The sequence below is a fragment of the Alligator sinensis genome, unplaced genomic scaffold (assembly GCF_000455745.1).
Source record: "Alligator sinensis unplaced genomic scaffold, ASM45574v1 scaffold19_1, whole genome shotgun sequence".
Classification (NCBI taxonomy): Eukaryota; Metazoa; Chordata; order Crocodylia; family Alligatoridae; genus Alligator; species Alligator sinensis.
This window is the reverse complement of record NW_005841916.1, coordinates 1,036,945-1,050,516: the sequence shown is the minus strand read 5'-3', so window position 1 is coordinate 1,050,516 and position 13,572 is coordinate 1,036,945. Positions and strand designations below refer to the sequence as shown.

Below are 13,572 nucleotides of genomic sequence, written 5' to 3'. Positions count from 1 at the left end.
TCTTTCCCCTTAGCATCCATTCTGCTACTGGGAGATACGAGGTACTGGGCTACCTGGACCTGTAGTAGGACACAACATGGCACTTGTGTTATGTTCTCAGGCTGTATCCATGGAATGGAATCTGCAGAACCCCACCATGAAATAGTGGGCACTAGAAACAACTGTCATTAATGGCATTGCTGGGGACTTTAATGGTTGAAATCACTAGTGACTCTTCATACCAAATTGTACAAGCCAGACAGTACAGGTGGGAACGGTCAGCCATAGCTCCCTGTAAAGAATCTGCTACATGCAGGCAGGAGAGGCACATGCAGGACTGAGGCCTTCCTTCAATAAGGAAGAGCAGGGGTAGCCGAGGACTTGGAACAAAAATGTCAGAGACTCACAACACCTCGGAAGGCTTGTATGCTGAGGACAGGAAGTTGAGTTCCTCTACGTAGCTTCTCCTTAGCCTCTCCCCCAGTGCAAACATCTGCTGCATCCCAACCGTCGTCAGCTGCCCTGCAATCACACCACCCTGGGGAGAGAAATGGTGGGGTTGTATTCAAGATGTGGAAATAAGCAAGTTGCAAGGGAACATCTAGATAACAGGAAAGAGTCCCTCACCTTCAGCACAGTTTTTTTATATTGATCTTCAAAACGGGAATGGGGTCTTGGGCCACCATTGAGGTCAGTTACTGTGTAATCAAACTGAGTTTGAGCAGGGACTTCCAACAGGGTAGGATGCCATTCCACCTATAGCAAAAAGCAAGAGAAATGGAAAGTGAATTGCATCAGACCAAGAGAAGCACATGGGAACACAGTGTGCAGTCTGCTTATGACAGGAACAAACAGGAGACAACAGGACTCCACGATCTCCCACCACAGAACATGGCCTCTGGAAACACACAGCACTAAGACTTCTCAGTCCAGAACAAAGGCCTGTATTGAGACACTGGCCATGCCCCATCTCACAGCAGAAGCAGCATTAGGAGATAATTGCTACTATGACTCATACCAAATTAAACTTCTTTAGCTAAAGGATAGAGCTACTGCCCTGGAACTGAGAACCTCAGCTGGAGTCCATAAAGGACATGGTGAATTGCAGTGATGCTCAAGTCAGGGGGATGGCTCAGTTGGAGCAGCCTGCTTTGGAACAGATCTGTTTGCCTTCGACAGCACTTGCTTAAGTGTCAAATACACCCCTATTTTGTGTCTGTATTGGTGGGGAACTTGAGAGGTGGTCTTGACTGCTGCTGCCATGCATTTTCCAACTACTCCAAAGGGAGCGTGCGTGCACACTTTGCAGTCTGAAGGATCCCCACAGACCAATTACTCATGAGTACAACAGCATTTCCTGTTTTATTCAGTACAACATTGAAAGGGAGGGGGAGGAGGGCAGGGAGCTGGATCCATCCAGCTGTTATTGCTAACTCCCATTCTTACCCTTACTGTCCTATTGAAAAGTTCTCTAGTGACACGGCCAATAAAAAACTGGCTTCCAGATAGATCGAGGAAAAAAAGCCTTTTAAAACTTTTAAAAAGTCCCAACCCTTTACTTGGCCCTTTATTCACTTCAAGTCCTATATCTGTCCAACCACTATAAAAAACAAACAAAACAATGCCAATAGCTGTGTATTGACAGTGCATTAATAGATTTAATAGATTTTTAGGGTCGGAAGGGACCTTTGTAGATCAACGAGTCTGACCCCCTGCCCTGGGCAGGAAAGAGCGCTTGTGTGCATCCTGATTGCAATTTTGTAAGAAAATAAGAAAATCTGATTCTACCAGTATTTGGCAAACACTGTGACTAAAAGCATTTTTCTGAACTTAAAAAGATCTTTTACATAATGACATGCAATTATACAACCCTTAGAATAATGCAGCATTGTAGCTGAATTTCTGCACATGCAACAACATTTTTGAGTGAAGGGTGACAAAGACAAATTTGTTCGTGCTAAACACTAAACACCGTTTTGTAACAGTTTCCAAACATGTAAAAGTGATTGTATGCTATTAGAAAGCAGTAAATATTTTAGTAAGTTACACAACAGCAAATGATCCAGCTCTGCGTTTGGCTATATGCACCCACGCAACACAATGTGTCCAAGAACGTGTTTGGACACTTAATACTAGCTCCATTTTAAATTATGATCTTAAAGCCTTGCTCAGTTGCAATTTCCTGACTCCCACATTTCTGAATAACCTTTCTTTTCAGCAAGGACTGAAGAGCTGACTCCCACAGTAAAGCTTCACTTTACCAAGACTTTGTAATTTTAGACAAGCTTTTGGGCAGAAAGTGCCTGATGAAGGCCACTTTATACCCAAAGGCTTGTCTAATATCTCTCCCACCTACACAGCTGGTTCAAGAAGACAGCATGAAAAAAACCTTCCTTCTCACATATTTCCTGGGTTATCATGGCTATACCACCGCTCCAATCCTACTCCATCATTTTAGGCACTACAGGGAAGTATGTTTACTGGCATACTATGGTATGTAAGTTAAATTTTAACTCAATAAATGAAGAGAGGACATTGTAATGAAGTAGATGCATTCTCTTCACTAATGAAAATAATTAAATGTTTTTTTAAAGGGACTTCCTGCTGTCAGATCAAATGAGCAGGGTTTTACTGTACTTTTAACTTCATATGTTTGAAGCCTTTGCTTTACCATATTCTGTAGGCTTGAGTTTGGGGACATTTGAGATCATGTTCAGAACCATATCTAGATTCACATTCAACCAGTCATGCACTAGCATGCAAACAGTTCTCAAACATCAATATCATCATCAGATCTAAACCAGATGAGGATTTTTTTTCTTTTCCCAACAGCTCTATGCATTATCTAAGCTATGGAGACAGTAAAAAACCCACAAGACTTGGCATCAAAACAGGCAGGTTCTGACAGGATCTCAACATCATATCAAAGGACTGGCATTTGGAACCTTGCAAATACAGGTTCCCAAAGTCAGGCAACTGGCCACATTCACAAGCTATAGTATTGTTTGATTTTTTTTTTTTTTTTTTTACATCCAAAGTCCATGCTTTATCCTTCCTGGCATCATTGGCAAGTGACCAAAGTGCACAGAAACTTCTTCCTGGAAAGAAATAAAAACAAAACATGGCAGTGGCCTTCAAGGAACATGGCAATCTGGGTGGGCACAAAGTTTTGGGGAAGAAATGTCCTGGAGGTCACTCAAAACAGAAGAATGAATGCTATCCAAGTTGAAGCCAGAAGGCCAGACAGTTTAATCAGCAATGCGTGAACCACCCTGCTACTCTCAAGCAATGGGTCCCTGCTTCTTCCCTTTGCCAGGCAGCAGGGGATGGGAGTGTCTGGGTAAACACTTTCTCTGTAGCATCCCCAGTCTGTAGGGGTCCTGCCACACATTCAAATTAAAAACTAGATAAGAAACTAGCTCTCCAGTTGTTACACATTTTCAAGCAGTCACTTTGTAGCTGCTTGGCTCTTTTTACAGCTCAACAGTTGTTATTATGGTGCGATCGTTACATGCATGGCTGGTGAAAATTTCTTGTGCAATTCACCCGTTAATTGTATACCAATTATTTTGTCTCAACTTATTGTGTGATTCACCAGTTGGTTGTGCAAGTTACTCTGCACGTGTGGCGGTCTAAACTCATTGCGCGATTCACCAGTGAATTGTGGAATGTATGCAACGTGTAGCAGGGGGCTCCCGAGGAAAGTTGGCTGCAGCCCGTGGGCTTTTCTTTAGGAAGTTCCTTATTCCTGGTTCCTTATTTCAAGGCTAATCTTTCCTCACAACCTTTAGTTATGTAATTAATTCGCTTTGAGAAAGGAGCTGGGACTACGCAACCAGTGTGGCGTAACAAGGGGCTGGACTAGATGATCTCCTGAGGTCTCTTGCAACCCTTTCTGTGAGTCTATGCAACTCCCTGGGGGTGTCAAAGAGGATGGAGTAGGGCTGTTCTCAGTGGCAGCAGACGACAGAAGCAGCAGCAACGGTCTCCAGCTGCAGCAAGGGAGGCTGAACTGGACCAGAAGCTCTCGCGCAGCCCTCCGCCTCGGCGCTGGGCTGGGAAGCGGCCCGCAGGCCAGGCGGGGGTTGCGGCGCGCGGAGCGTTCCGGCGCCAGTGTCGGGGGAGGGAGGGCTCTCCCGGCCCCGGGCCGCCCCGCTCGGCCCCCGGCCCCCGCGCGGCCACCGAGCAGGCCAGACCGCCCAATGCCGCTGCCGCGCAAGCCCACGATCGCATTCCGTGGGACAGGAAGTCGGCTGGCGGGAAATGTAGTCCTCCCCCCCTCCAGTGGCTCCGGGACTACAATTCCCAGAAGATGCCGCGGGGGGAAGGGGGAGGAGAGCAGGGTTCCGGATGCATTCCATGGGGTAAAGTGCCAGCAAACGAAGAGTTGGGTCGGCGCATGCACCGCGGACGGGTGCTCTATGACGTATGAGGGTGGGCGGGGCTGCGGTGTATGGTTCTAAGCGCGCCTTCCCTCCTCCCACTAGTTAGGCTGCGATAGGGGCGTGTCGGTGTGGGATCGGGGCTCGCAGCCATGTCAAGCCAAGCTACAGTGTGTGCGTGAAGTGTTTGGTTTACTGGGGCAGGGGGAATCCCGAGGCAAGCTGCCCCCAGCTATTGCAGTGCGGGGCTCCCCTTTGGTCTCCCCTCCCCCGTGCTGAGGGGCTGCAGCAGGTGCAAGGTTGATTTTTTGGCGTTCTTAAAGCCTGCACTTTGGGAATGTGAAAAAACTTAGCTCCGCAAACTCTCCTGCTTTCGGGATGTTTTGCAACGTAGCTTCGGAGAGGGAGGATGGGTTTTTTCATACTAATCAGTATTACAGCAATGCAAGATATGGTAACAAATAAGTAATGGTGCCAAGGACCATGCATGTTTATTAATGTTCCCTTCCCTTTTGTCTTGCCAAGGGGTTTTAGTTCTGAATCGCACCCATTTAATTTCTCATTGATCCTGGTGAAACTTTTGTCTTAAGGCTTAGTTTTCATAAGCAAGTTCTCCTGTGCTGGCCAGGGGTCTGAAGAGATCATAAAGATGATGCAGCCTTGCTGGCCAAATCTCCTGTGTGGATGTACTCCTGTCAGCAGAAGGCCAGCATGTGTCACTGGCAGGAAAACTCCCAAAAGAGCTCCAGGCCCGTCAGGGAGTTCTTCTGTCCTGTTGAAAGCGGGAGCAGCAGTTGTCCCATAGGGTAGATGAGCCTAACACTTCAGAGAGACATATGACTGAGCTTTCCCTTTAGCTTAATAATTTTTTTTTTATACCAAGCGATAAGCATTTTGTTGCTTCTCTAGACTAAACTTCCCACTCCTCCAGTGCACCAGGGACCCCTATACGCTTGCTCGTTCACATCCTAATTAGAATGCTCCATTGACACCTCGCTGTCACATGTATTAAACCCCCCCCATTTTAAAATGGCTGTGGGGGGGTTTTAAACCTCATTAAATGAGCTTTAGATAAGGCATCCCACGGCCATTTAAAAATATGCAGATGCTTAATACACATGACGGTGAGCCATTTTAATTAGAGCAGCTGCCTGGGAACTGCCCTAATTAAAACACCTCCTCCCTGCACCCCTGAGCACATGTATAGGCAGCTGTTTGCTGCTGCCCCCATTCTCCATGACAGGGTCCCATGCTTCTTCCTCATGGTACAGACTCTGTATATCCATCTTCCCTCATGGCAGGGCCCCTGTGCACCCTCCCCCCTTTCCATCTTCCCCCTGCAAAGGTCACCCTTTTTCCCCATTATATGGGCCCTGTGTACATGTTCCTTCCCAGGTCTACTGGGACACCAGGCAGAGCTAAAATGGGATTTTGTTAGGCTGGAAGGTGTTAGTGGGTGCCACCAACAAGCTCTGATCTTCAGCAGGCTTGTTTGAAGCTGATTGGTCTGCCAGCTGAACGCCAGGGATTTGGCGTGTGCCCCATTTTCCTTTCCCGATTTTTTTCTAATTTTCCCCCAGATCAAGAGGGCTCTTTTTATGGAATGCCTGGAACATCCTCTGAAGGTTTAGAAGGGGCTGAATGTGTCATTTGGACACGGTGCAATAATTTTGAATTGGAGAAAGGCCATCAGTGGCGAGGGGCCTCCGATGCATGTTCAACAGCACTAAAGGAGGCCTGCAAGAGAACTACTGACTTAAGATTGCCTCAACTCAGCATGAGGTCCATTTCTTCAGGTTCTCATCATCACGTGATGTTTTTGTTGCGAGAAGTGAAAAGTTCCTCATACATTTCATCAGCATTCAAAGCAAAAACATTCTGTTCTTTGAGGAGAATCTGATGTCAACAGGAAGAGGATGACATGGGCTATTTCTTGCTTGTACTCCTAAAGTTCCTTTTTACATTTGGTGTGAAACTTGCAGGTCTGCCAGCTCCTGCCTGAAACTGGGAGCTTCTTGCATTAGGGCTTTTCCATTCTTTAATTTCGTCTGTATTCCTACGAAACTAAGATTTGGGGTGTGCTGATTTCAGGAAAGATTTCAGTGTCTCTTTTTGTCCATTTTTGAAGTAGACTGCAGAGCTGTTTGATGCAGTTGCTTCATACCTATCTCCATATATGGCCCATGTCGTTCTAACAACTCAGCACTTGACAATCAGGTAATAATTAAATACATTTTCATGACAGTCCTCTGAGTACCATTACTATTATCCAAGAGAAATTGGGTGTTTTGTTTTAAGCCAAGTGGAGTAGCTAGGAACTGTACCCATATCTTGAGGGTCAATCCAGTGTCATAATCACAAAATGATCCTTCAGCATCAGCTCCCTGCTGTTTTCGAACCAGACTGACAAATCCGGGAAACTGGTAAATGTCAGAGCAGCGCTCTGCCCTCTTTTTCATAAGGGAGTGGGCAGCCATCGGTGCCAGATTATGACATGCTGAGGCCCTAAACTATGTCCATCTTAAGTGGCCCCATATGATAAAAATAATTCAATGTATGTATATTTTTGTCATATTAGAATGAAAATGTCCATATTTACAGAGTGATTTTCTCATATCTCCATTATTTCCTTTATTTACCAACTGATTATTATACAACTTGATATTGAATCAGTTTTTTTTTTCTTTTTTAGAGGCCCCTCATATTGTGAAGCCCTAAGATGTAGCTTAAGCCTAAATCCAGCACAGGCAGCCATAAACACCTGGCTGTCTGACCTGGCCATTTGACTCAAGCAAATAGGAAGGACTGAAGAAGTAAAGTAGGCTGGTGATACATAATGGCCTCAGAAAGCCAGCAGGATTGGCATGTGGTGGAGAGCAGGGGAGATAGTGGGGAATAAGCAGAACTGGACATAGTTTGTAGGCCTATTTGATCCCTTCAGCCGTGGGCTCAGCCCACCAAATAACGGCTCAGCCACCACCAAGTGGGGAGGCCCCTGGAGACAGGAGCAACAGATTCTGGGGGACAACAGATGACAAAAGGGCATGCATGTAGGTCACAGGGTCAAAAGGTGCACCAGCTGAGGACACTGAGCAGAGCACCCAGACAGCACCCACCAACCCTCAAAAGTGTCAAGAGAGCCAGTGGACACTGCCTCGATCAGAAGGATTTGGGCCCCCTGAAAGCGGCACCAGGGAAACGTAGTTTGTAGGAACATATGTAGACCTTGAGGGAAGGATGCGCTTCTCCTGGCACCCCCACTACCCGGCCAGCACTCTCAGGGGGGCACCAGTGCTCCTACCTGCCCCCCTGTGCATCACCTAAGCAGGGAAAGCTGGCTGTCAGGGGGTGCACCAGTGCACCTCCAACGCATCGCCTCTGCTCTTAATGAAGAGCTAGTTCATTTTAACAAGCATGGGGTCCTTAGCTTATTACCTAGTATGCCATATGTGAAACAGGGTAGAGACAAAAACAAAGTGAAAGAGAGGGGAAAGAAGCTGAACTAACAAAGAGGAGACAAGAGAAAAAAGCTGCTCCAAACTTGCACTGAAGGGAAGAGTTTTAAACTTTCAGAGAGAAAATTAGCGAAGTGAGACAGTAGTTGAAAAGGAAATAGCAACAGAATGAGAGAAACAGTAAGGGAGAGAGAATAGGATAATGAAATATAAACAAAGAAAGGAAAAACCCAGAAAGAAGCCCACGACTTTTTGGCTTTATGGTAATTTTGATTTGTGTTCCTGTGTGCTCTAATATTTCCCTGGCAGATATTCCACAGCATGTACATACGTGGGGAGGGGGATTGTGGAACATTGCTGCTATGGGGACGGGGTTTGACCCTTGCTACTTTGCAGCCTTAGTGTTAAGCATATATTTTAAAATATAACATGCCACGGCAGGTGTGTGCAATTAGAGGAGTGCTCCCCAGAATAGCAGATGGCTGTTGGTATTTTAGCAAATGGTGTTGCCCTTTTTTTCCTTTGTCCAACTGTGCAGAAATTTATTCTAAGATGCACTGTCTTTGGAGAAAACATTTTCCAAGGACCCGTTATTTTTTCCTCTTCATCTACTAATGTAACCAGACAAAGGGAAAGATGTCATTTAAAACTGTCAGCCTTGTTGTGATTTGTTTTACAAGGATAAATTAAATTTACTACAATAGATAGACATATTTCAAGCAAACTTGCCTCTGAAGGCAGCTTCCGAACTTCCTTCTAGCTGAAACTTAACAGGATGGCAAAGACTTATACCTCCTTAATTAATGCATGCTTTTATATTTCAATCAGACTTTTACATATTAAGTAATTCAGCATTGCAGCACCCTTCATTTCCTGGGGTTCCTGGGGGTTGGTATTAATTTTTTTATCCCACTGAAGTGGAGACTGAGGCACGGAAAGTCCAAATGTTTTGCCCAAGGTCACACATCAGTGTGTGGCTGATTTGTTATTAGACTCCATGTGTTCTTTGCTCTGAGAACAAATCCAACTTTTCTGATTATTTTAAATCATAATTCTGAATTTAAATATAGTTAAAACTGCAAGTCTTATATTCAGAGATTGAACCTTGCCTTTTATATTTCTCCTAGGCGTGAGTTGGTTAGGGAAATCCCCTCCCCCTAGACAAATGGTGATAGTCATTCTTTGTGTAAATACAGTTATATCAGAGATGTGGCTGGCTGGCAGCATCTGTACTAAATGTATTGTTCAGTAATTATGGTCCCTAAATTAGACTTGGCTTTAAAAAAGGTGAAAAAGAGGGTTTACAGACCCCACTGTATTCTTTCATTAATAGTCTTATAGAAGAGATGGGTGCAGGTTTGCTTAGAACAGGGACTGATAGCTAAGTTCCCCTACCATACTGAGAACCTAAAGCCATCAACAGCATCCTGCTAGGGCAGGAGAACCTGCAGGTAAAATTAAAAAGGGAAAAGTAGACACAGATCACTCTGTTCTTATTCTTTGTGATGAATAAATTGCAATATGCAGATGAATAGCACAAATGATGAAAATGATTTCCTGTCCCTTGGATACTGTTTCTCCAAATTTTCCTGAAGATAGCTGTCTGTGGTCAGCTAGTTTCTTACACTTGGTAAGAGCTGCACAACTTCTCCTACTTTCCTGTTGAAATTATCCAGGGTTGCATAGCTGCATGGGCACCAAGGTTGCCAGTTCATCATGCACATAGTACTGGGGAGAGAATGTGCAATCTTCAGCAGTCAAAACCACAGGTGTCTTATACTGCACCCAAAAGAAGCTCCCATTCCTAACCACTGTTCTGGTAACAATATCCTTCTTTTCTAAAGTGTCCAACCATTAGAGCAGAGATTGCTGTAAGGTAGCAAATTCAAGCCCATCATCTGTATTTTATCCATACAGAACACAAGTGCATTTCTAAACTGGTTAAGTATGCTATAGTGCATCCTGCGGTTAGCAATAGACAGACCTAATCTACAGTATTTAGTCTGTCTATTGTCGTCTGTTTGCAAGCGAGTCATTTCTGGAGATGGAAAGAATGTTTCCATTTCTAACTTCTATGATCCTCTAGGAATGAACTGGAAAGAGCTTTGCCCTGCCAACTTTGGGCACAAGCATAATATGCCTCTTATAGTAGGTTGTGCGAATTTTCTCAATATCTTGTTTTCTGGGTACATACTCTGACAGCTGGTGATCTCTATTCTTTTATCACCAACATTGACACAAACATCACTGTGATTTATTTTTTGATAAATAAAGGCTTAGATTTTTGGAGTACAAGAAGAGGGGTGGGCAAAATACAGCTTGTGGGTTGATTGTATCCCAGCTTACCAGTTGATTGTATCTGGTCCATAGCTGCCCCCCTGGTGCACCGCATAGGGCCAAGCCCTGCCCACTCCCACTCGGGGCAACCTGCGCCATGCTCTGGCCTGCACCCACCGACTGTACCACCCCAACCCCTGATGCACAACTTCCCAGTGGGGCTGCTTTGCTGCTGCCGCAGCCACCTGGGTACTGCTGAGCTCCCCTCGCCTCCAGCAGCTCCTCTTCCTGCTGTCCCTGCTGCGCCGCTCTGGACAGCAGGTAGTGCAGGGAAGTGATAGCAGCCATGGTTGTGTGTGCCAGGCACAACGTAACTAGTCAGGTGGGGGGGAAGCTGCAGGTGGGCAGCTCCTGCTGGGAGGCACAGGGCTCCAGCTCCTAGCTGCCTTTCACCCATTCCACCCACACACTGTGATGAGCAGCCACTTGCAGGTGCCCAAGTAGATGGAAATCAACCTTCCTGGGGAGGGGCTGGCCTGGTACTCAAGCAGAGCAAATGAGCTCTGCCCAAGGCTAGAGTGCAGCCCTGCACTTTGCCACCTGGGATGGCAGTGGAATATGACCTAACAAGATGTGTGATAGATGTGGTAGAGGCATTCAAAAAAGTGCTCTAACAGAAAGCACTTTAGTCTAATACCAAATCCATCGAGAGTTAACTTACACCATGATCTGCTAATTTTAAAGCGCTCCAAGAGCCTTGAACATTCAGTTCAGTTATAGCTTTAGAGCACTTTATGGCACTTACTATGCAGTAGGACTAATGTCTGTGTCTACCAACTGTGAACACCTTGCATCTTTCACCAGAACATAAGGTTCCTACTGAGTCAGCAGCATGCTGCAGTGGATGGGCTAGTGCTCTGATTTGTTTTAGCAAATGTACTTTCCTGTGGCTGTACTGAACTGTTTTACGTTCTGAGCCTCTGGGTCCTCATTGACTATATTATTCGAGACTGGTTTGAAATGAAAGGTGATTATACATGGGTCAATTATTGTAACTACTTCTCCATCCTAGACGAGAGAAAGGCTGCAGGAAACAATAATTCTGAGCATTACTGAGTGGTCCAGGTATCATACCTGAGTTATAATTTCATAAACTGACAGAAGCTTCTGAAAAATAATGGTAGTGTGTGATGCAGCCTCCTCTCCAACTCCACTGTGTGTCAAGAAGTGATGTTGTGTGGTAACACGGAACATGGGACAAAGCATTATCCTTCCTTTTGATTCTGCCCTGGCTAAATCTTTGTGGGTCCCTTGTTGATTAGAACATTGTTCTCGTTGCCATTGGTGGAACAGGCTAGGTTTCAGCATACTCAGATAGGATGTCCAATAGCTCTTGAATCCCTTGAATTACTCATAGTACTCTTAAATATTTTATTTTTTAATGAGTCGCCTCTATAGTTGGGGATAGTTGGGGATGGTCCCACTTTGAGCAGGGGGTTGGACTAGGCTGAAGTCCCTTCCAGCCCTGATTTTCTTTGATTCTGTGATTTTATATCGGATGTGGATGGGGACCAAACCAGGCAGTGAGAGCAAAAGTGAGGATGTGAGTCTTGTCTCATAGCATTTACATTCAAGACATATCTGTCCACTCCAGCTGTCCCATGTGTGTTATTTTCAGCAATACAGTAATCCCCAGGAGGTCAGGGGGTGGAATTGTGCAAATATATTAGGTAAAAAGGCTTGGGAGTCCTCAGGCACTGCCAGAAGAGAACTTCAGTACACAGGGGAGAGATGATCATGGTTTGCAGTCCTGGCTAATCCCAAAGGAAAGCAGTGAATGTGGTGCTTTTGTGGCTTGTGAAATCTGCCTGGTTGTTAGAGGTTGCTTTAAGAGGACAGACCCATGTGTACATGGCTTATCTTTTTTTACATTTGCAAGGAGCACCTGTTCTTTCCTTAACAATCTATATATTTCTCCATCTCTGCATTTATTTTTAACCCCATTTAAGGGCTTCCAACAGGTTTGAAAGATGCTACGGATTATAGTGGTGCCTGGCAGCACTGCTAAAGTTAAGGGCTGCTCAGAGTTTCCATTATAAATCTTTGTTTTCAGAGGTGTTAACTCCTAATTCTATTATGAGTTAATGTAGGAACACCCAGGTTTTATTTAGTATTTTCCTAAACTTTCATGAACATCAATTTTGTTGACCTAACATTTTATATAATCACTTGGCTGTTTGGCAAATTTGGACTATATATATAATCTTTGTATTACATGATCGAGATTTCCCAAAGGGAATGATTTTGAGGACCTGGTTTTCAGAAAGTGCTGATCCTCCATCATCTGAAAAACAGACCTCTCTCAATCATCTAAAGTGTGGGAGCAAGTTTGTTTATCAGTTGACAGTAATAGTCAGCATTGGAATTGGGGCTAGACCCATGGCCAGTGTAAAAAAAAGGATCTGCTGTCTAGGATAGCTACAAGTAGAACAACCATAACTGAGTTAGCACTGATATTGGCCCTCAGTTACCCATGTAACGAATACAATGTCAGCTGCAGAGTTTTGTGTTAAATGCCTTAAAGTTCAAAAGTAAGGGGGAGGACCCAGTGCATACAGTAGTTGGCAAATGTAAACAAAAAGGTAACGCAAAATGTACACTGTTCTTGTGAAGCCTTGTGGGTTTGTTATTTCTAGTTTCTTCCTTCCTTTTATTCCCATCTGTCAGCTAATCAGTGATGATGGAACCAGAGTCTTGTCACACATTTGGTCCATGGTCTAGTTATCTGTTATCACCTTTTGGTTTGTATCTACAGGACCTAGGATTCTTCCAACTTGTGCATCTACACATTCATTAATGCGCTTCAGGTAATGCACATTAAATCTACTACTTCCATTGTGAATTACTAGAAAAATGCACATTAACCTATTTTAACACACAGGTTAGGTAAAGAGCAGTTTTTTGTGATGCTTCAATGTGCATTAAAATAAGCTAATGCACATTAAAGTACACATGTAAACACGCCCACTGAGTATTAGCCAGGCTTAGGATTGCCTAGCTTCCATAGTGAGGTAAAGTCAGGTGCATTAATCCTGGGATAGCTATTCTTATTTCCAGTTTACACAGAAGGAAATGTAGATGCGGAGCGATTGAATGATGAAACGAATCAATAGCAGAGCTGGGAGCAGAATGCAGGCAGGGCTGGATTAAGGCAAACGAGGCACTTGCCTAGGGCCCTAAGTGAAGAAGGGGCCCAGTTGTGCTAATTTACATATTATAATTGAGTGAAAAAGTAATATAAATATACACTATTAAGTAGGGGCCCACAAGTTTGTTTACCTATGGCCTACTAAAGGGTTAAGCCGGCCCTGGACACAGGAAGCCTGGCTCCTGCTCTACTAACTAGGCCAGAAAATTTATTTGAGGGTTTTGAAAGATATTTCTGAACTGGCTCTAGTACAAATGAAGGCAAAAAAGAG

The 13,572-nt window shown here is 44.6% G+C and overlaps 1 protein-coding gene across 5 annotated transcripts in view; it reads right to left on the bottom strand.

Moving 5' to 3' along the window:
- Positions 1-13,572, bottom strand: part of ACP6 (acid phosphatase 6, lysophosphatidic) — an 82,222-nt gene that overhangs the window by 12,065 nt on the left and 56,585 nt on the right. For 2 of the 5 annotated variants that reach the window (XM_006018878.3, XM_006018877.3), the window contains exons 1-3: positions 3,010-3,117; positions 607-735; positions 387-517 (exon numbers count right to left, since the gene is read on the bottom strand). In XM_006018878.3, the coding sequence (XP_006018940.1) occupies positions 387-517; positions 607-735; positions 3,010-3,102 (353 nt within the window). In that variant the 5' untranslated portion in view covers positions 3,103-3,117. Of the gene's footprint in view, positions 1-386; positions 518-606; positions 736-2,853; positions 2,914-3,009; positions 3,118-13,572 lie in introns of those variants that run through there. The other 3 variants (XM_025198197.1, XM_025198196.1, XM_025198195.1) reach the window with 2 other exon arrangements.